We start from the raw sequence: 23981 nt of genomic DNA on the forward strand, positions 1-23981 counted from the left end.
CTTTCAAAGTGTGCCTTCAGTAACATGCAGCCAGGCGAGAAAAGTCTGTATTTTGGAAAAAGTTCTGTGACTATTTAACAAAATGCAGATCGTAGTTTCCTTTCATGGCTGTATTTCTTCAACAGAAGTACAGGGATAGTAATGAAACATTTTTATTACAAAACTAAGCTATTACAGCTCTGACTGGAGAAAAACCTGTTGTCAAACATTTATATGTATTTTTTTACAGAGCAAATTCACACCTTTACACAACAGTTGCTTCTTGGTGCAACTGACTTGTGTTTGGAGAGGCACACTGTTAACACCAACGGAAACTGTGGCCTAAACGAAGGCATCACATTTCTGTTTGTGCTAATGTATTCACCTATATGGATGACATTTTAACAAAAAATGCCATTTCACAATTTTTTTTAAGTAAAAGTTAGGAAAGAAAAAACTTCCAGATGTAAAATAAAACAAAATTACTACTAAATGATCATTTAGCAACAATTATTGCATGATTTTACATAACCCTTGACCTTCCTAAAAAGCAGTATTTGATTTTGATATATGCATTGGTTTGATAAGGAGTCATCACGCAACTATTGACTCCCACTTGATAAATATTTAACTTGGGGAAGAAATTTTCTTCAGACTACCAAAAAAAAAAAATCGGTCCTAGGTCTTTGCTATTCATCCAGAGATTTTCATTGTTAGATGAAACACGTATAATTGGAAATAACTATTACATTGAAAGGAATCCACATTACTTTGATAAAAAATCCATTTATCTGAGAGGCTTTAGGGATTATGACGAATTTGATGAGGCCAACCCCAGTCCCTCAAAACCTTTTCATACTTTTAAGAGATGAATGAAATGAATTGCCAGTCATGTAACTCTAATGAATTTTAAGGCTAGTTAGAAGACATGGAAGAGTGATATTCAAACTAAATGCTCAAAACTAGGAAGTATTTGCATGACTGGGTATTTATTTAAAGGGAATGATTTATATGGGTGAAAGTTTGCTTATTTCCTTTATGTTTTCTAATAGAGTAAACCTACCATCTACTTGTATGTCAATAATAACTGATCTTAGAATGCCATTTCATAGCTTGAATCTTGGTTTTGCCTCAAGGTTCATTCTAGCCAGGATGGCAATTAGGAAAAGTCCTAAAACTGAAACAGAAAAATTGACACATGCTGTTAAATTCAAACGTGGAACATTAAATTAACATGGAAGCAGAAATGACATTCAGTGTCAGAAGTAACAAATTTGAGAGTCTTAAATAATTCAATATAGAGAATATAGTTTAGACAGTTTTTATATAAGTGTGCTTTTTCTTAAAAACACCCCCCCCAAACCAAACTTTTTTTTTGCTTTTTCTTTAAGTCTTTTGTCTGTAAATATGAAAGAGGCTACACCCCAGCGTAATTCTTCATTGCCATACTAAACAGTAAAATAGTCTTTCTAATTCACATTGCTCATGGCAGTCTTATTTGATGTTGCTTTATTAAGTTTGTGATTAAAGCAGTTTGGGATTTTTGTTGGTTGTAAACTTTTGGCATAATGTGAATACCAGTCCCTTTCAAAAACAGCCTTGAGTTGCTTAATGATGCTTGTGCTGTTCCCCGCGTCTGCTTGGTTGATAACAAGGCCAGCTCCAGCATTCTGCGTAAAAGCATTTCCTACCCAATCAAAATTACCTACAAGTAAAGGCAGGAATATACAATGAGTTTCTAACATTAAAAAAAAAAAAAAGGCAATTTCCCTAAAAGCAATCCAGCATGATACAGTTATCATTTCCCCGGGGCCCACCTGGGCAGAGACAGAAATAAGTTTTCTATACTAGCAGGAAAGAAAAAACAGCATTACATACCAGTGGGTAGTGCAGATTGTTTCTGGAAGTTTAACAGCTCTAATGCTTCGTAAGTTGAAAACAGGTTCTTTTACTTATTCAAAACTAACTTGCTCTTCCTGTTGCATATATTGTATTATTACTCCATTTACTTTCCTCATTGGCCTTTTCAGTGCCAAGAATGAAAATATTTTTTTGTTGTATAAACAATTTGAAGTAGGTGGGATGGAGAGTGGTTGCTCCATAATGCTGAGCCAAACCAATAGATCATTTACAGGTTACCCATTGATAGATACTATTTCAGGAAAAAAACCCCAGGGTTTGCTGTTTTATTGCCGCCTTTGTTGAAATCTAAGATAATGAATGAGCATTTCAAATCCTGGTGACTGCGAGGCAAAGAGGATTAATTGGATTAATGGAAAACAGGTAAAGCACATGTTTCATTTTTTTCTTTTTATTTCACTAGAACTATAACTATTTAAGTTGTACATTTGACACATGCAGTATTTTGGAGAAAAAATGCTGTTACTGGAGGTCATCTTTTAAAACAATATCTGAATATACATAAAACATGAAGGTATCGGAGAAATGCATGCCCTTTCTTTCAGTGTCATTTCAGCTACGTCAGCAGGAAATGTTAAGAATTCTAAAGTTATCAAGGATGGTAAATGGAAGCCTCATCTATAAGGGACATTGGGTCCTATGCTTTCAAATAAAAGATATATCAGGTCCTTAACATGTATTTGTATTACTTTCATACAGCTTTGATTATTTCTTTTATTTATATATCTCTTAAGGACATAAGGACAGTGGGAAAGTACAAAAACAACACAGCTAAGAATCCATGCTGTGTAGACAAGTTACAAATTGCTGAAATTTGATCTGGCTATTGGAAAGAATTGAAAATGGAGTAAAACAAATTGAGGGGGGGGGCTCATAAAACATTTGGGAGATCAGAGAGGAATAAGCTGCGCTATTTGAAGTGAAAAGTAAGATTTTCATAGGTTAAGAGAGGTGTGTGTGTTTAGAGCCCATCAGGGTGAGCTTTTCAGAGTAGCTGTTGATTGTATCTACACTACTTGGGATTCACCATTCTTTGTGTGTGCATGGGCATGCTTCTGGGTTGCAGCCTTTGCCTTCCCTCACTGCCTCTGTGATCACTGGCTTTAAGCCCTTTGCAGTAAGTCAGGGTGAGGAAGTAAGCAACTAAAACATCAAGCTGCAGCATATTAGAATGCATGTTTTCTCTCTTGACTGTAATCTCATGAGTTACTCATGCATGCGTTACTCATGAGTTTTAAGCTCATGCATTCAATGAGCATTTGACTGATAATGAACTTTAGCTTGGTGCCATACAGCGACTTTACTTAAATACACCTTTAACCCAAAATACCAATTTGATATGTACCTAATGTTAGGAGGGTGTCTGAAATGTCATTACAGTAAATGGAATAAGACTTCAGAAGATGAGGATGAAAGGCATTTGTACAGTATTTACCAGGACTGACCATAGCTTCAGTAATAACATGGGAAATGGAGAACAGTCCATCTTCACTGGATTGCAGAAACGAGAATATGTTAACAGTCCAGTTTATTTGCACTTCATAAAGTGTGTTGTATTTGTGTTTTCAGTCTGTTTTTAAATACTGAAAGCAGAATGTTGCTTTTGAGAAACTGATTCATAGGGGGGGGAAAAGTTTTTAAATGGGAAGAGGCTCAAAGCTCAGTCTTCATCCAGGTTCCCAAAAAAATGAACAATTATTTTAACTTAACGAGTATATCAGCTGTAGATTCCTCATTTACAAATGGGTGTTATTTCAGGCTTTTGGCTACAAACTAGAATTTCTTGACATGTGGTTACTTACCAATGTATGCAGCTCCATCAGTTACCATATATTTGTTACGATTTAATTTGGGAAGGGAAGTGTTCTTCTGTTCTTTAAGAAAGCATGCACTCTCTTCCTCAAGGTCAAAGAATTTCTGCCATAAAATAGAATGGAGTGCAGGTTAATGAGAACTGTTCTGTAATGGACAGAAAAAATATGGTCTGTTTTCTACTCTATTGAAAATGAGTTAGTGCTACAGAACAGCTTGAGTTTTTATAGCTAAGCATTAATTTTAATAAAACACTGTGCATTGTATCTTGTACTAAATTCTCAGAGTTTGTGATGCTCACTATGTCTTGGCATTCTGAACTATACAAAGTATGTGGCTACCGCATACTGAAAGCAATACAGTGCGAGGTAGTAAAGGCTATGAAATGAACAAAACCCCCCATCTTTGTGTTCTGCATGGTAAGAGCCAGGAACTTCTCTTTAGCTTATTCCCTCATTCATCAAGGGACATTGGGGTTTGAAGTCTGCTTCAGGATCTGGATTGGCAGGCACACCAACAGCTGAATTAATACTTTTATATTACACATTGCATAGTTTCCAACAGGGAACTTGCTGATTTCAGAAACTTAGAAACTTTCAGGATTAAATCTGGTATGGAGAGATCAAATTTACAATTTACCAGACGAGGAAAATGCATCTGTTTTACCCTAAAGGGTGAAGTCTGAGTTAGATTTTTTTTTTTTTTTTTAAATTTTGGAGCTATATGCACTCCTTGTCTGCATCAGTGCCAGACAAAAATGAGATTTCCAGTACAAATCTAAGTATTGTTTGTTTCATCAAGGAAACTAATAGTTAGACACAGATTCCAAAACCAGAAGTAGAGAAGAACATGATGAAGGAGAAATTAAATATTTACCACGACTGAGAAACTTTGAGGTGATGGTGTATATCCTCAGAACAAACCTAAGTCACAATATATTACTGATGAAAGTAACTGGCTATACATTGCATCCACTTAGGACCTTGAAAAATAATACGGAAAAAACCCCCACCCTAAAACTCCTTAATCATTCTTGGGGTCTGTTTTCCATAGTGCAAAATTCATCTCTTGAACCAGTGCTCTTTTTGATACAAACCTTGAACAAATCCTTTTAGGCGATGGAGATGCCTTTCGGAATAATCTTACTACTTTGAAAACCCAACTGTAAAATACTAAATTCATTATTGAAATGTAGTGATCTCTGTGGTAGACTACATCAGCAGTTTGATTAAATCAAATACGGGTGTACGCATAGCACGCAGGCAGTTAGTTTTATAAAGCATTCTTTACCCAGCTGATGATGTAGGCAGGTTTCAAGCTGGTTTGCAGTAAACTACTTGACTATTGCAAAATGTGTTGTTACTGATTACCAGGAACGCCAGCTTTAAGTTTTCTACTGCTGGTTGCTTCAGAACAGCATGTAAGTACTGATTCAAAAAATCTCTCTTCTTAATCATCAGTCTTGATCATGACAGTTTGGTTTTCCTTGGAGAACTCTTAAGTTCTGAACAGGCTTATCTGCAATTAGTATTACCAAACATAATTAAAATGGTTTAGTTGCAGACAAAAGGTAGAGTAGCCCAGAGGCTGCTGTTTATCTAACACTTCATGCTGCGGACTCTGTCAGAATCTCTCTCTGCCCCATTGGAAAACATATTGGGGTAAATTTTATGTTGTCAGAGGTTGTACCAAAACTGCTTGGAAGAACTCTTGTGTAAAATACCAAGGCTAGTTCAGGCTCCTGCTGATTCCAGCATTGAGGAGAGTCTCCGTTCTTGGACTGACACACCCTCCCTCCCCACAATTATGAAAGTTTATTAGGGCTGAAGCAGGTTTTTAGTGCATTGGAAGTAAAATTCAAAGAGGTTGTGTTTTTTCAGTGCCCAAATACTGGATGGTACTGCGGTGCAGTTGTATGATAGATAACTATCACAAAGTTGTTTCCTTAAACAGTCTCTGAATTCTGTATGTCACCGCATGCTTGCTTACCTGTACCTGGTATTATTACCTTCCACAGCTTAATTTTTGTAATGAGTTCAAATACTAGCAAAATTCCAAAGATAGTTTTTTGAATTTAAAAACAAGCACAACAATCCAAACTGTTTGAGTGACTGCTTATAAAGGGCATTAAAAAAAGATCATTCTATGTAAAACTGTAGTATCTGTCCTTTAAATGGATTTGTATTGTATATTCACATCTAAGCAAGCTGCATGGAGAAATCATACCTTTAATTACAGATTTTTAACATCAGTAACAATTACAGCATCATACTTTTTAAAAAATTAGAACAAACTATCTTAGCAGCTGTAAAGGAAAGTTTACTAGATATTAGGGGTTAGTTCTTAAGACAACATCAAGACTGCAGCTGTGTGCCTGAGGAACTGTTCTACAAACACGCACCCACCACAGAAAGTATGTACTCAGCAAGCCAGAGATTGCCCTCAATCTTTCTGAAAGGATCTTGAAATTTTGGATAAAGCCAGAAGAAAATGGTCATGTTTTTCCTGGCACAACAAAACGGGAGCGGAGACAGTTAGCAGCCATAGGGTGTCCATCAAGGGTACTCACAGTAACTCTTCACAGGGATGTGGAAGATGCTGTGTGACTAATACTAATATTGTAGCGAATAGTCTAAAACCAGCAAATGGGTAAAGTGTTCAATGCTAGGAAACAAAACATAATAAGCTGTCTTCCTCCCAGTGTTACGAGATTTAGCAAAAAGTTACATACCTTGATGTAAAAATCATCAAGCACAATAATCATATAAGCTTGGAGTTGCCAAATTGAGATAGATTCAGCACATGTGCTGAATTGAAAAATCATACATTAGTGTTCTGTTTGTATAACAATTTTGTAAGACAGAAAATTTCAGATTCGGGCAGGAGAAGATAGGCTTGAAAATGTAACGTGTTCTCCAGCAACAGCAGAGAAGTCATTAACTCCTTGACAATACCGATACCAGTAGGGAAACCCATCTGCCCTCACAAACAGAATACACAAATGTAGCTTAGATGAGCAAGTGAACCAGCACTGGCATTAAGTAGCACAGCCTAACGTTCTCCAACACGCGCCTTCAGCAGAAGTACTGTGTTAATAATACACCACCTTCTGCTAACATTTCATTAATCTTTTCTATCCTTATTTTAGGAGATTAGAGCTTTAACATTAAATTAGTGCTTAGGAGCAAACATTTCCTAGTTAATTTATAACATTCTGTTTACTCCTAGGGCATTTCTGGCTTTCTGAGAATTAGTGAAAGGTTCAGTTTTTCCTTCCTCTTACCTTAGCAGGAATACACCTGCACAACTCAAAAATAGATTCATGTGGAGGCTCAAGAACGACTTGTGCTGTAGATATACATGCTGTTCCATGCCACTCCCTTCTGGTCTCCAGTTGTCTAAAGACACTTTGGTCTAGTTCATACTTTCTGTGGGCCCTTCAAAAACATGCACCTTTCTCTGTTCAGCACTGCACCCAACAGAGCTGGCCCCTTTTTACTGCTCCTTTGAGAGTCACACTGAGCATTCTTGCACATAAGACGTATTTACAGGGTCAAGCACACAAAACTTAAGGAGTACTGGAATTAAGGTCCCAAGAAGCACAATGGTGAGGTCTTCACCTTGAGTTTACCCTTTATGATTCGAGCTTTAATTTCATGACCACATGTGGTTCAGTGCATAGGAAAGAGCTCCCTGAATGAGCAGCAGTTTGGTACGCAGTTTACTCCTTGACATTTGGCTGTGTGCTTATAGCATTTATTTAGTCCTCAAACAAAGCTTTTTCCTCATGATTCTTCCCAGTGATCGTTTTTTTCAGAGTACTTGTATTGAGTTTGCACTCTCAAAGCAGTTTCAGTTGAATCCCATAATTACTAATGCTTATGTGAACTGAACTCTGAGTGAGATGCTGAGGAATGCATAATGAGGGACTAAGTGTTTTCTAACTGCATTGATGATGCTAATAGTCCAGTATTATCAAAGTTTTGTGGCAAAAGAGAAAAAAACCCTGCTTCTAGATAGAGCACACTGTTACTATTCAGTGTTTGCAACTAGGAAATTGTGTCCTGCAGTCCCTGCCTTCCTGACCTCAACAGCAGACTGAAAAATTACGTGCACAGCGGTTGGCGGCTGGTTTTGATCAGGACACTGCTAGGCGTTAACAGGTTTGCAGTGCCCTCTTTCTAACTATATACTTGCGGTTAGGCAATACCAGAACTTCCATTAGCCTGGTCAGAGACCAGGGGAAATCAGGAAGAGATTCCTATCTAACAGAGACATTGTATCTGCACAGCCTTCTCCAGGATGACCATGTTCCTCGGGCTGCTGCCATTGGCAAAACAGCGTACCCTGCAGCTGCAGCAAGCCATTGGCACTCGCTGGACACTGCCCAGCCAAACTGGTCTTTCCATAGGCATACAAAACAAGAAAACAATCATGACAAGGCATATCACAGGATCCAAAGCTAAATGAAAGGAAAAAGTTACTGAATGTGCTTCATAGGACTGGGATATGTTATCCCCAAGAGAATGGAAGGGGGGGGTGCCATTTCTGTCAGAACAATATTGAGGTATTGTGACAGCTTAGCAATTTTGAGTACAATTTCAATCAGAACTTGTAACTTAAGGTTCTCTTAAAGTTTCTGTGTTCTTGTGTATAAACACATACAATACACGTCTGCGTGACAGTATTTTCTGTACCGAGTTTAGTTTGACTTTGTTTTCTGATACCCAAAGCAGAACCGAAAGGGAAAAGTAGAATTTTCCAATAATTCAAAAGGTTTAAGTTTAGTTTTTACCTTGTTAGCCTATTCCTTCTCCCCCATACACACACATAGTTTTGTTTCACTTTGATCCTGACTAGAACAGGTGAATACAAGAGAAATGCAGTTTTAAAAAAACAGTGCTCATCTGACATGGTTTGTGAAGTAGAAGAGTGTCGTGATGGAGCCTCTGGCACAATTTCAGCCAAAATCAAATAGACACCAGTAAACTCTGAGCCGTAGGCTATTACTCATACCAAGGCTTATTTAAGGCAGTGACTTACCCGGTGTGTGGAACATGTGATGCACAGCACACATAACTGAGCTGTGTTGTACCTTTACAACTACTTAAATCTGGGGTGGTCTCAATTTTCTACTGGAAGTTGTATTTGTATTTTCTAACTGCAGGTATTCTAGCTAGACTATGTACCTAGAATAGATGTCTAGAAATAATTTTTTTTCTTTTTAGCATTTAGTTCTTGACAAGATAAATTCTGTACTAAAGATTCTACCTGCTGTAAATAGATGGAAATGGATATGGATATGTAGAGCATTAAGTGCCACTTAAATAAAAAATAATTTTGAATACATAAATGGAATTTTGATGATAAATACAGAACAAGCTAGAAGTTACTCGAAATTGAAGTGGCTTAAGCAGTGTCAGCCATGTATGGGCTTTTTGACTTAAAAACACATTTCATGCTGCTTCTTATCTAGGAAACTTGTAATAACAGTGTATGTTATAACAAAAATCCCTGTTTCTAGATATGCATAAATACCACTTAGTATGTATAACACAAATAGTACTTGTTTTTTACAATTGTTATTATTTTAAAAAGCCAAAATGATTTAGTGGATTACCAAGAAGTCAAAATAATTCAGCAGATTACTTAAGACAGTTATCTGCAAAAAAAACCCAAAAAGAAATTGATCCAAGATGAACTGATCCAAGATGGCTGATTTCCAGTGTGCCTGAATTTCATAAAAATGAACTGTATCAAATTGAAAGTAGTACTTACCATACACTCTGTTCTCTAATACAAATGTAACATATATGGTATTCTCACTTTCCTGTATTGCGTGTCTAATGTGGTCACGTAATGGTTGTTCTAGTCTTCACAATCCTGAATTTGTAGCCTGAATTTAATGTAAAATCTTCATTATTTGTCTTGTATTTTGTACTTGACTGAAGTATAAGTAGATGCTTCCGCAGCTGAACAGTAAGGTTACACCAATCCAGACTAAACCACATTTTTGTGCTGTCACATTTACTCTTACCAGCCAGTTTAAACAAGACATACGACTATGGTTCACTCCGTTAGCTTTGCTGTGAAAGACCAGATGTAGTGTTCTATGTGGGCTGTCCACCACACAGACTGCCTTTTGGCATCGTTCTATTTTGCTGTCTTTATTTCTATGTGTGTTACTACTAGGAATAAATTCAGTTCATTATATTACATTTCCTATGTTATTTAATGAAATTTAAAGGCTTTGATACTAACAGAAAACACTTCTCAGTTGTGAAGTTTACTTGATTTTTTTTTATGGGGGTGGGATGTATCTTAGATTTCAAAGCAATACGGATTATACTTACAACTTTCAAACTACAGCTTGGAACTTCAGTGCAAATAGCTTTCAGAGACGAAACAAAGTTAAAAGTAAGGGGATCTGTGTCTCTCGAGAAACTTATGAGAAGTCGTACTTTAATACTTCGTAAAACTAATGCTTCTCTTATCTTCCCATCTAAATATGGCCAGTACCTGTGGAGAAAGAATACAATATATTCAGAGAACTTAAAAAAAATTTGGATTTTTATGCAGCCAAGTCTAGACATCATAGAGAAAACAAAACACATGTGAATTTCACTTTCTATCCATTGAAGGAATGCCGTTCTCATTTAAAGGGGTTCTCACAAAACAGATCTGCCACCATCCTTTTTTGTGTCATTCTGCCCTGCACCAAAACTGTCACTGTGGGGACAGTGAGGTTGTGGATAGTTGAACACATCTTCCATCTGTGTAGGTGCACGGAGAGCTGCCAAAACACTTCCACAAAATACAGGTACCTTGTCTGCCCATAGCTGGGAGAGTTACTCCCCTGTCACTGCCTGTGGTGAGGGCAGCAGAGCTCTTGCGGTGCCGGGAACCAGCAGAATGAGCTACAGCTAGAGGGTGCTGCTTACCCAGCCCAGACAGAGGGACAAGGAGGATTTTCTGTTGGTTACACAAGTCAGGGAACAGGAACACTGGATCCCTCCCTGGCTGCCATCCTTTCTTTTCCTCTGTACTGGGACCATACAGGCTGGGGACTGGAATGCCTTCTGTAATTTCTTGCTTGGGAAAGGGAGAGCTGCTGCTACGCAAGGGGCCTGCGTCCTTCAGTGGCAGATGAAGATGCGTCGTTTAAGGAGGATGCTACCTTTTTTCCTGATGAAGATTGCAGAAATTCTGCCATGAATAGGATAGTGGCTTCCATGGTGCTATTCTGACAATTGCTAGTTAGCTTTGTGTTCCTGACCTTTGGTGGGAGCACGTCAGGACAGGGAGAATTAGACAAAGAAAATGCATGTTTTCTTTATTGCAGCAGCATCGAGGCATTCGGCCTAATGAAGTCCGAGCTCTACAATGCCAGAAAATAACTTACAAGCGAGAACTGGGAGCTGACAAAGTAGGGAAGCTGTGGCAGTGCCTCAAACACAAAGCCATGCTGTAGGAAAAATGTTGAAGAATTCACACAGATCACTTCCCCGGATCTCCCTAATCCAATAGACTTCTGAATCCTTCAGGCATGAGAACAAAGTAAGGAGGAATATAGGAGATCACATCAACTGCAACACTCTAACAGTTCTACATACTAAGTTCCTTTCCAAGATACAGGAGAAACTGGAGGGATGCATATTGCGAAACTGAGGTTCCTACAGCACTACCCGTGATTCTGTCACTGCCATAGAGGCTGTACATAATGAGTTTATTGGAAAAAAACCCTCTTGTAGATTTGAAACAGCTTATGCTTGATATCAGTCAAATGATAGTTATTTTTTGAAAAATTTGAACAAAACATCTTTAATTATGCAAAACTGGAAAAAAGCATGTAACTACGTTTAATTTGGCTTAACTGTGTTCAGATAAAGTGCATGGAAGGAATGGTGAGCTTTACTAGATGCTCAATTCATTGCGAGTGTTATCGAGAGTAGGAGGGACCACTGGATACTTGCCTTCCGAGTTGGATGGTTTTATTATACTGTGTCTCCAGTTTTGGGTCATGAGTGCTTTTTAATGGTCCATACAAACTGTGTTTAAAAATTACTTGGTTTTGTTTGGTTTTAGCAACTCTCAGTTAACCAAAAAGTGATATAATTCAAATGTAATCTGTGCTGAATTTGGAATTTTTATATACGTATATTTCAATAAAATAATGACATCTCCCATGTTGTATACGAGAACTCACAACATGTTATTATTTCTCTCTTAACACAGACACACACACACTCTCTCTCTCTCTTACGTTGAGTATCTGTATGATACTCATAAAATGCCAGTAGCTGTGGTATCAAGATAGTGAATACAATAGTATAAGAAATAATAGTATTCATGTATGAGCAGGTTCTTGTATTCCTGGGTCCCAGTCACTTGCAGATAGTCAGATTAGAGAATTTCTGATCTCCTTCCATAGGCAGAGCCAAAGCTTAGGACCCAGAACTGGAAATGTCTTCTTAGGTCCCAATTCTGCTCCCATTTAAGTCAATGGCAGAACTCTCACTGATTTCAATAAGAGCAGAATTGGGCCCCAAGAAATTGGTCCACAGTAGTAACTAATTTCCTGTGGGTGCATTTTCTCCAGCAGACCTTATTGGCATTATGGTAACGTGCTAGTCCTGGACATGGACACTCACCGTTTAGCATTGGTGTCAATGACGATCGGCAAGTAGTCCATGACAGCTATGTATACAAACTGTTTCGCATCATCAATAACACTGTATATAGCTTCAATATCCAGGACTCTGTCCTTTGGGCAGAAGAGTTTAGGTGAATTCTGTGAAGGGAAAAGTTCAAATATGTCATTTAAAATACATGATTTCTTTTCTCTTCCCCTCATTCTGCTTGAGATGGCAAGTGGCATCTTTTATTTTAGTAGAGAATATTAACTGATGCCTTCAACTGTCCTGCTAGAGTACTCAAAGGTACCAAGGAGAGTAATTTGCTTAATTTCCCCTTGAAAGCCTCGCCATTTAGATGTAACTGTGGGTAAAATGCAGAAGACACAAACTTCAAAACATCCACTGTCATCAAAGAAGCACTAGGTGAAATTACATTTCAAAGAATTTTGTTACAAAGGGTCCCAGGACTAGTTACTATTAGATGGAGTAATATCTGTGTTCTTGCCACATCACCCTGCTCCATCCCTTGCTACCAGGATTTAAGTCTATCGCGTCAGTTCTGTTTAAAGTTCCACGCAAAGTCACCATTTGCTCCGTCACTGTCGCAGGGAGATGCTGCAGTTTTGCAAGAAACTTCTCTTTAAAACCTAGCTTCAGGTGTAAATTAACTCTTTACCTGGTACTGATTTCTGCCTTGTATCTAGGGGCATCGAATGTGTCCGTCAGCAAGGCGAAGCCAGCAGGAATCACCTGTCTGTGGCAGAGAGGGCCAGGACCGTCTGCTCTTCTGCCTGAGCTGCCACGTTGCTCGCAGGCACCACCACAGTTCCTGGGAGCAGAGGTTGTTAAAGGCACTTTCTAGAGCTAGAGCAGGTGCCACTTGTCCTTGTCTTAACCACTGGCCCTGCCAGACCGCTGCCTTCCTGCTGCTCTGTCAGCTTCTCACCTTTGTTACCTGCTTGGGTTGCAGCTGACATCTAGATCAGTATGTTTTCTTTAGGGACAGATCTTTTGATGAGTTTTCTTTTCTTTCAATACAATGCCTATCACAGTGTTTCTTAATCATTGAATGGTGGTGTTAAGGAATTACTACAACTAAGTTCAGAAAATACTAGAAAATTATCAGTAGCAAGATTTCAAGACCAATATTCCAGATCCATTCCTGAACACTAGGAAAAACAACCAAAACCTCTTGGGTTTTATCAGCCAGTCTGGAAGACGATTTTGTTGCTAAGCAACGTTACAGCCACGATTCCCGAGAATAACAAAAAAATTGAATGACTGTGTGTTACGCTTGTTGTTTTATACAGCACAAACACTGAAAGTGAAATATGTTTTCAAAGAATGAGTTTCAAATCAAAAAAAGTGTAAAGTGATTTTGTTAAACATAATTTATATCTATTATCTGAAACTTTTATGAGGCTGTTGCACTGAGATTTTATTCTCACACTTCTACTGTTTTCTTGAATAGAAGTTTTAAGTTATAGAACAGCTAAAGAATGGAATTCTTAGGCATTGTCTTTTTCAGATGCGTTCAATATAAAGACCAGAAAGTGAAAGATATTTAAAGAAGAACTGCGGTTAAAGTTCTCACTGTAACACCTGTGTTTGGGCATAGCCACTTGTTACCCTGTGGCAGGGCTGACCCCCCCGGCGGTCATAAAAAAATATTCTGGTACTTCTCTCAGTATTAGTTGTATAGTACTTGCTGTTCTGATCAAATACCCATTTGATACTCCTCTTCACCTACCAGAAACAGGCCTGTGTTCTCACTGCGCAACAGTACCTTGCCATGCCCCAGCCCAAAAGGGAGGCACGGCAGGGCTGGGGAAGGAGCGGCGCAGCGCTGGGCAAGGGCAGCACCGCCGCCCCTGCCCACAGACAGGGCACTGATGGCAACGAGCAGACTGCCTGGCTCGTGGAGACCTTCTTAGCACTAGTTCAGGAGGAGACAGCGATGTTAACGCTTGGTTCCACCGACCCAGTCCGGTGCAACTCCAGGGCTGCCTTTCAGAGGGGCATGCTGGCAAACATTGAGAATTTGCTAGCAGGTGAGAAATCTGTTATAAAGCCTGTTTTCAGGAAGGAAGAACCAGCCCAGCTGGCTGTGGCTACAAATTCAGGTAGCTCTTGGAGTTGGATTTTGCTGATCTGAGCTTCCGGAGTTTGAGTGACTCCTTCCTTTTGTTTTTTTGAAGTGGAATTTCAAGAGAAAGAGGCCTTTGTTACCCACACAAAAGGAACATACAAATCACAGGGAGGAAGCAAACATTCTGCAAACTGCAGAAGAGCAGTTTTTGTAGAGCCTTTCTCCACCTGTCTTTGTTTAGGATGCCACAGTCCTTAAAGTTGGCCTTACCCAGCTTTTCTTACTGTGTGCCTCCCCAGGACTGGCCTTCAGCAGGATTTCTCCATTTCTTACAGACTGTTTAGAAGGGAGTACGAGTTCATTTCACAGCTCCTTAGCTAACTGTCTGAAAGTCAGTCTCTAATTTAAGCTAGTCCTTAAGACTCCCCAGAATTAATGTCTCTTCAGACGGCGTATGTCTCTTGTGATGGCTATTAATTCTGGCTGTCTTGGGCACTTGCAGATTTCCACTCCAAAATAACTCTCTCTCTCCACTCATTGTAGGAGTCTGAAAAATCCTGGACACCTGAATGTTGCGTGGCTCCCAGCAGGTGAAGGTAAACCCTGCCCTGTATAACCACTCATCTGCACGAATATCCTGTGCTAGGGGCTGTACAACTTAGTGTGCTACATGCGTTGTGTTGGTTTAGACATAACTGGCTATAAAGCAATGGGGTTTTGCCCCTTCTTTTATACAGAATGGTAAATAACTCTTGCCAACTTCATTACATTCCTGATTTTGAAGGGTTTTTTTTTACTCGTGATTACTTCCAAAACAGAAGATACTCCATCTTTCATCAGATCCCTCTCTCTGTGTCCTTTTTTCCAGTTTTGCTACATCACTGCTGCGATGAAGGACTGCTCCATTTCTTCCCATTAAAAATACAGACACAGTGCTTCCATGGGAATTGCTGCATGAATTTTATAAGTTTTAAAATGTCATTTAAAAATAAAGCTCAACTAGATAATATTCTACAGAAGTATGAATGCTTTCAATGGAATAGGGTGAAAAGGATTAATCCTTATAAAATTAACATTGATCAAAATGCAAGCTCTGATATCAAGCTTATTCTGTATCATTTTAGATGTCTGATTAACAGTTCATTTACTCAAAGTCATTCACCTTATATCCACTAGTGTAAATGAGCTAATTTGAAGGGCCTCCCTATCATTTTCTGAATGTGAGAGGAAAAGCAAACATTGCAGAGAAAGGAAAAAGAAGAGTGCGCAAATGAAATTCTGCAGCAGCTTCAGTCCTGGCAAATTGCATGTAAGAACAATATCACAGAAATCAGAATGAAAAAAAACAGATTGCCATTTGTCTCTTCTGCACCATAGGAAAAGGCAAATAACTTTTTAAAGACCTTTCAATTACAGACTTCCCCACAAAACACCTATTGGAATAACCATTTTCCGAGAGAACAGAATTATTTGGTCTTCCAGCATTATGAGACTATCAATCAAGTTCTGGCTTGTGTAGGTGACAGCTGTAGTGGTCTTATCTCTATAGTTGAGTTTCCAGTCACTCGCATAAGTCTCAATTTTAGTAGCTGCTTTTGGTTAAGGACATAGCGGTAATGTGCATCTTCTTCAGTTAGGGCCAATTCAGAGAAATACTTAAGTATAGGCTTAATTTACACCATATGTGTTCCTATTCATGGAAATTACCATCCATGGTAATTTCTCCCTGACAGTATCTGTCAGGGAGAGCACAGCATTATGATAGACTTATCGCAGGGAACTGTGAACATCTCTGTATCAGTGAAAAGACACTTGAGATTCTTTTCACAGTTGCTACTAACACCTACCTAACCTGGTCTCACTACTCTGTAGTTCATAAAGGACAATATTAGGAGAGTAAGCAGATGTTAAATTTCCAGGTCTTCCAAAAATCTGGTGGGTTAAATAAGTTTCTTCTGTTCCCTCCCTCTCTGCAACTCGTTTCAGAACTTACCGACACGAAAGCTTCTGATTTTGTCTCGTTCAGCTGCAGTGTCAGTTTATTTTGAGTATCATACACTCCGTATAGTCTCTTAGACCAACTTGGAGGTATTTTATTCTTGTATCTTAATGAGCTATACAGGGCAAATATCCTTTGTAAATCCAGGACCAAGCAGCTACAGTTGTATACGATGACGCCAAGTTCCTTCATCTGTGAAATTAAAAGTTCATATCATTAGTGATATTTTGGCTGATGGATCCGTGGAAGTATGCAGCAAGAATGTAAGAGTGTCTGAGGGGTATCTTCCAGAACCATGCCTTGAGCTCAGCAGTAGTGCTGTCAACTACAAGAACATTCCTAACAACACTCTTTTAAAGGCAAACACATAAGCTAAATCTTCAAAGTCAAGAGTGGGCAAAAGCTGTAGCAGGGTTTGTATGTTCAGTGTTGTGTCAGAGCCACATGTCCTGATAGAATACAACACACCTTATGGATGGACTCAACTTAGGAGTGATACCCATTTGTCATAGGCACCATTTTTGTTATAGGTGTTGCCCAAGGCTTACTACTCTTGGCTAGAGTGGGTTTTATTTTTTTTTTTTCTATTATTTTGTTTACAGGAAAAGCATCTTTTCTGCTGGATGATGTAGGAGCACACACTGCTACCAGTGACGGCTTCTTACATCAGAAACAATTTGTTTTCTGTGAGTTCTGGAAAAGGTGAAAGAAATGGACTTAAGTTCTGGAGAAGGAATAGGATGCTCCAGCTTCAAATAAAAGGATGAAAAAACAGGTGTTTAATACTATTAGTAGCTAAATTTACTGTGCTATTAAATCCAGCATGATCCGGTATATAATATATCCAATTAGGACACGAAAAGGTTGGGTTCTTAATTCCCCCATTGGTAAGGTATGGTACCTCACCTAGGGTACTCCAAATTTCTGGGTGTCAGTTTCTTCACATGTAAAAATGGAGATAATGATACCCTTCTCTCATGAAAAGTACTCTGTAAGCATCAACATTCTCACATATAAAGTATGAGGAAAAATAGCCCAAGTAAATATAGACCTCATAGTACAATTAAATGCTTTAACTTTATACGGACACAGTCTCAGTTCTCCATTTAAGTAAAGGCATGTCTCCTGGTCATCGTAAATCTTGGTTTGGCAGAGATTTCATTAATTGCACATCCCTAGTACTTAAGTCACTGACAGAATTTCATTTATAAACATATCGCCTGGCTTCTGTAATCAAAGCATAACCGTACGCACACTCTGTCCCTTCCTTTGCTTTATAATAGCTCAGGAAAGCACTGCTGTGGGCACAGATGCTATTGACCTCTCATTATCTGTATTTCACACTAGTTCAGCCATCTCCAAAAATAAAGCAAGAAGAAAACCTGAATGTATATGTTGGAAAACAATACGTAGGATAAATATTTAGAGGACCCATGCTGGTTTTCTGCAAGCAAACTTTTGGTAGCATGTCTCAGAAGTCTGTCTGGCATGATGAAGAAAATAAGGGGAGTATGAACTCTCCAGCATGCTTATCCTTTGACACCAAAAAATCCCCACTGGTTTTATTCCCTTACATGAGCTCTCCACAGTCACATGGAGTAGCTTCTAGTAGGAGCATATCTTTTTGTAAAGCCTGTGGGAGCTCCGAACCCCACACTAACATTCTCTCAGAGCTTGTTCCTGCGCAATTCTCCCTGACTGCAGATGCGAAACGCTGTGCCAGAGTGGGCAGAGGAAGGGAAGCGAAGGATAGAATTGAACCTTCAACTCTCTTTCTGTGGTGGGTGAGAGGAAACAACAAATCCCAATACTCCAATGAGAAAGAAACTCGATGGGTGACACCTTCTTCAGGTCCCTGACCTGGAAATACCACATACATAAGAATATGCAACACTGAGCGATCTCATTCCCAAATATTTACTGAATAGTTGCAACCACAGGAACATTACCTAATATTCTTACTGCCTAAATTGGAATATTTCTGCAAGCTTCTTTAATTCAGAAAAAATACGGAATTCCTCCATTAGCCTGCACAACCTGAAACTTGTGGAGAGTTGGAAAATACAGACTACTTGCTGCACTGCAGCTTTTCATTTATGGATAAGACAGTAAATTCATTTTGATGATAAATATAAATTATTCCAAGCTATGCCCGCCATCCTAGTCAAACGGTCTATTAGGAATAACATCCGTGGTTTTTCCCCTGGGTGCTGGTATCTTTGAGGACGCTCCTGTATTCAGTTCTAGACTGTCCCTGTCCTCTATGCACTGTTTGTCTCCAAACATTTTTAACTATACATTATCACTGTTTTCACTGTGTGCTGCCAATACTGTTCTCTTAATTGCCAGGCATGCCATTGCAAAGGACTTACTAATAGTATTGTTACATGTATCTGCATAATGTGGTTTAATCGGCTTTTCATGGCTGTTAGTTGATTCTGACATAATTATGTGGTTACAGTTTTCCTTTCATTTATCAGTCCCATTATTACTATTCCATTTTATCCCTTCCATTAAAAGTAAAGATAAAACAGTGTCCTCACAGCACACCAGAAGCTGCCAGGATTGCGTCTGCATGAGCAGCTCTCCTCGGAGCAGGAGTGCTTGCAGGGTGTCCTCTCCCTATGAATTGAGGGATTGCCCTTCTCCCTAAGTGCTTCCTCACGTACAGGGACAGGGAGGAAGCCGGGGGCACTTATGGGGGTTTGTTAAGTGCAATTTTTACAGATTCCCACCCAGGCTGACTGTAAAACAAAGCATTAGCCGTGCCCTACCGCCAGCCTCTCCCCATGAACAGAGGCGCACAGGGACTGGCCCGTTTTGCAGAGGAACTTCACCCTTCGTGGGAGCGGGCGTCTGCAGGAGCCAAGCGGGTGCCCTGGCTGAGGCCCTGCCACTCGCCCCCTCGCAGCGGTCACACTCCAATTGCAGACTGGAACGAAGCCATTGCAAGAGATGTATTTCCAGCGCAGTAACGAACCCTGGCTTCCCACGGCGTTGCGTCTTGCAGTTGGCTTCTCTGGAGGCCAGCACTGATCAAAGCTTTTCCTGCTTCTGAAGCCGTGATAAGAGCTCTCCCCCGTGTGAATTCCCTGGTACATGATACAGACTGGGCTCCTCCTTTCCCTCTCTGGGAAAACACAGCTACCCTCTTTACCCAGCTGCCTGATTTCTTTAAGCTTTTATGAACCTAAGTTCAAATGTGCCTGAACCTGGAAAGGAGATTCAAAGTTACTGGAAAAGGGCAGACAGCGACTCCGATGCTTATTGTGCAGACCTCATTTCCTTCGGAAACCAGGTTCGATGCAGCCTGTCACCCCATGGCCGTCGTGGTTTACGTACGATACATCACCTTGAAATGGAAACAATACAAACAAGGCACACGTGTATGCAGTAAAACCCCAGCTGTCTCCTTTCTTGTAGAACAGCCCCAATAGTTTTGGAGACCAAAAAAATACGTTTCAGAAGCGTCTTCCACACTGAGCCTATTTTTACTCCCATACTCTGAGGTGAGGAGAGACTGCTCTTTTTCCAATTAATCACAAAGCCTATCATCCTGGGGGCATTGCAGAGAGTGGGCAGCAAGGATGTGCTACTGACAGATTTAGTATGAAGCCGTATGTCATCTAGATAAAAGACTTTCTCTTCGGTTTGAGAGCTGCTGTTATTGCAGACTTTTTTTTTTTTTTTAAATAGTCTCAGAGGAGAAGCAGAAAAAAGCCATTTATATTGAAAGAATCAAAATCTGAGCGTTGCTCCCTGTCTTGCAGTGACTGAAACCTGCAGCTAAGCATCATCTGAGATATCTGCTAAGGTAAAATCCTTCAGGGCAAGAGCTCTTAAGGCAAGGGAAGTATGTCTTCATCCTGAGTTTTAAAAGCAACTCACACAGTAATGAAAACATCACTGAAAAATTAAAGTGAAGAAGATCTCAAGAAATCAAAACCTTAATAAAACTAAGGAAGATAAATCTGAAATGAAAATAGAGAGTCACGAATTTGATTAGTTCAGAACAGAACTGAAATATTTGGATGTTAAATCACAGAGTTGCTTGTGAGTGACATGTGCTGGAAGCTGGGGACAGGAATGGTTTTCCGGATAGAGAATCTTGTGTCCTCCCATGAGCAGGTTTCTTTCCCTCTTTGTTAAGAGCCACCATGAGTGCTCTTCTCAAAGAATGAAAAACATGGGAGCTGGTTTTCTTTGTTCCCATGCCATTTACATTCATGCAGAGCAACTATTAAAGGTTACCAAATCACCATTTGTCTTCCTTGCCAATAAGGGCTTTCTTAAAGCACCAGAGAAGTGAATAGCTACACAAGACTCAAGAAACGGTGGCTTATACTCACTTACCATGATGCTCTAACTACACAAATCATTTAAGCTACAAAAAGTAACAAATATGGCCTAGCTAAAAAAATACTGATTTTTATGACAAGAGGAGGAATTCCTTACTAGACTGGACAAAGAGCAGGATTTCACAAACAGGAATTTCTGCTTATTCTTTTGCCTTGTACATTTGTAGGCATCATACACGAAATGAGAAAAACACAGGAAAAGAACCTAAACAACAGGGGTTGTGGACCCATAACACTGCAAGCTTCATAATCTGAGAAAGAATGTTAGCAGGACTTTCCAAGTACATTTGGATCATGGGTTAGACGGGGTGTACGACGTGTCCTTACCCTGCACTGGGCAGACTAGACAGTGCATTTTATATTTACCTTGAGCTACAATTCTAAGAGACAACCCCACTGTGTAGGCAAGGTACTATTTGACCTACATAGGAGTGGCACAATCTGGTTCACAGCTTGCAATATCTGAATTGTGGCAATGTAGCAGGAGGCTTTAGAAAACTCCTTGTTAATTTCTTTTAAAGAAAAAGTTTTTAGTAATTGCTTACACTTGAGCCTGATCCTGGAAATAATAGGCAGCTCTCCTCAGGCATTAACTGCCATTTGCCCAACAGCTCTGGCCACCGGTAGGTGCCAGGCATCCATTGCCTGTGCTACAGAAACTGGATTAACTACAGGTCTATCTTAGTCTATTGCACACTAAATTTACTAAGCAGACTTTTTATATACAGGACTGAGTGTGCATATCCCATTTGCCTGTGTTTGAAAATGTATTTAATTATCTTTTCAAGCCTGTGATTTTTTTAATGACCAGTTTCCAAATGAATGACTGAGCAAAACCCGAATCACAACAGGGGTGAGTAATGGAGTAACAAAAAGCATGCTATACTGACAAATCAATTACTAAGGCTTAAAAGGACCTAAGATTTTCAATAGCTTCTAAAGAAAAATAATATAAAATGTATTAATTACCATCTTAGAGCGAACCACAGATATTTACAGTGGTAAACTCATTATCTTTTAATAAAATGTGCTCTAATTATTTGGTTAGCCTGCACTCCAAACTCCACGTTCCTTTTCACCTGGTTATCAGTCTTACCTGACCCTTACTGCAAACCTCCCTTACGTTTTCATCTAGTATCATTTAATGCTCAGTGAATCTTTTCCAATCATACATAGCATCATCTTAAGCCTGCCTTCTGTGCATTTGTTCTTTACCTCTCAGCAAAACCTGCTGAGCAGGTGTGCGTGCCAGTCCCACGCCATGCACAGGTAACAGCTGAGCAGTGGCCTGTGGCGGCAGTGCAGGAGGGGAAGGGCGTTCTGATGGGAGTGACCATCGCCAACGGAGAGAGAGACACAAAGAGATTTGAGAAAGTGTTTCTTCATCTAGTCTTGACGATGTGACCGTTGTAGCAGACTTCCCTATAACAGGATTACAGGAGTAGTGCTCATCACAAATTCATTCAGTGTAACAGACCCCATTCAGACAGTCGTAATTTTGATGTAAACCAAAAATACAACCTGATGCTGAAGAGGCTGAGAAGGCTGCAACACTGCCTGGCTCTTCTCCCACAAAACCTGTGCAGGTATTAGAGTCCACCAAAACAGCAAAAGCATGTACCTCAGCTAACACTTCCCTAGAAATTGCAACCTACCCTTGCGCATCCTGCGCCAAAATCCTCCCTCTGTGCTTGGCTAGTAGTACAGTGCAGAGGCTTCACAGCTTTGTTATGTTAAAATCAAAAGTAATTCAGTGAAATCCAAATCCAGCACAGTCCTGCTTCTGATCTGAGCTCCACTTTTTCCTTCCATGTTGGTAAGAACATGGGAGCTACGCTACTGTTGGGAAATACTAAATAGAAAGATTAATACAAATGGTAAAGCACTGTCTTCTCAGACAGTTAGTACTTTCTGTCTCAACTCTGTCTAGCTTAAACTATCTGAGAGTGAACAAATGCAAAATTTAAATGAACAGCATCTTTGGATGTCAGAAATCGTCTAGGGCACAATAAATGTTCTTACTTGAATTCCCTGGTATTTTGAAAACCGTAAACTGCTTTTGAAGATTACTTAAAGAATTAAAACAGATTAAATTTTGAGATTAACCGTTTCATTGTAACTATTGTTCCTATTTTCTATAGACAGTTTTATTGAATAAATGGTATTTTGAAATTCCTAGATTCAAATCTTAACCATTCTCCAGTGAATCACTTGGTGAGTCTTGCACATGGATATCTCATGCTTGGCCCACAGTTGTGTGGGGTTTACATTGCTGTTGTCTAAGGCCAAAGGTTAATTTTCTATCATCTTGATTTTAAGCAATTTGAAAAAAATCGGCAGGCAGAATTTCTACTGAACTAGAAAAGAAGTCCCTTCCACTTGACATAAGAATGCAGTCTCAACCTGAGCTGGGAACTCGATCCCATCACTGAAAATGGAAAACTGTCATTCAAGCCACTGTGCTGGAAATAAATCTGAGCATGTGACCAAGAAGAGGCGATGCATTTGATAGAGAGCACACCCAGCATTTGCACTGAATGTCAGTATAAAGCTGTGACATGCTCTCACTAAAAGAAAGGAAGGGACGTAAGTGGACTGACTGTACCCCACTGGAACTGATAAAGTACATTTGAATTGGCAGCCACTAGCAGTCCACTGGTCTTTAATTCTCACCTTTAGAAAGTACATTTGATAGATTTAGGTCTGTGGTTCTTGCAGAATAAAAGTCCCAGGGAAGTTACCACTTCATTATTTTCACTTTTATTACCTAATGGCAAAAAGCTGCCGCAATAAGGCAGAGGAGATATTTTAGGAGCTGGTAATTTTTGTGTCCCATTCCTTTTTCTTCTGGTCCACAGGTCAAGAACACAAAACCGCGCAGTAATGCTCTACTAATTTCCACTTCACCTTACATTCAGTAGATAGTCCCACCATTATTTTGCATACCACCCTGATCTTAAGAAAACCATGCTGAAAACAAGTAGGTTCAGCATTTCATTTCTGCTGAAAGGTACTGCCACTGAGATGCAAAGCAAGCTAGACACCCAGGCAGAAGGGGGGCTTGTTTTAAAATGGTGTGGTTGAAAAAGAACTTTGCGGGGAAGAGGTAGCAATGCATCTTCAAAGCAGAAAACCAGAAATCCCCCGTAACCTTGTCACATTAGAAAAAAACCCCATCACGATTTTTC

At 39.5% G+C, this 23981-nt stretch overlaps 1 protein-coding gene across 5 annotated transcripts in view; it reads right to left on the reverse strand.

The window, feature by feature from the left end:
• Positions 1-1301: 1301 nt before the first annotated feature.
• The window catches only part of PLD5 (phospholipase D family member 5), a 189133-nt gene continuing 166453 nt past the window's right edge, over positions 1302-23981 (reverse strand). For all 5 annotated transcript variants that reach the window (XM_072856464.1, XM_072856462.1, XM_072856463.1 and 2 more), the window contains 5 exons: positions 16430-16627; positions 12363-12502; positions 10065-10230; positions 3702-3816; positions 1302-1684 (listed from right to left, as the gene is read on the reverse strand). In XM_072856464.1, coding sequence (XP_072712565.1) covers positions 1449-1684; positions 3702-3816; positions 10065-10230; positions 12363-12502; positions 16430-16627 — 855 coding nt within the window. In that variant the 3' untranslated portion in view covers positions 1302-1448. The remainder of the gene's footprint in view (positions 1685-3701; positions 3817-10064; positions 10231-12362; positions 12503-16429; positions 16628-23981) is intronic.

Source organism: Ciconia boyciana, chromosome 3, assembly GCF_034638445.1.
Source record: "Ciconia boyciana chromosome 3, ASM3463844v1, whole genome shotgun sequence".
Classification (NCBI taxonomy): domain Eukaryota; kingdom Metazoa; phylum Chordata; class Aves; order Ciconiiformes; family Ciconiidae; genus Ciconia; species Ciconia boyciana.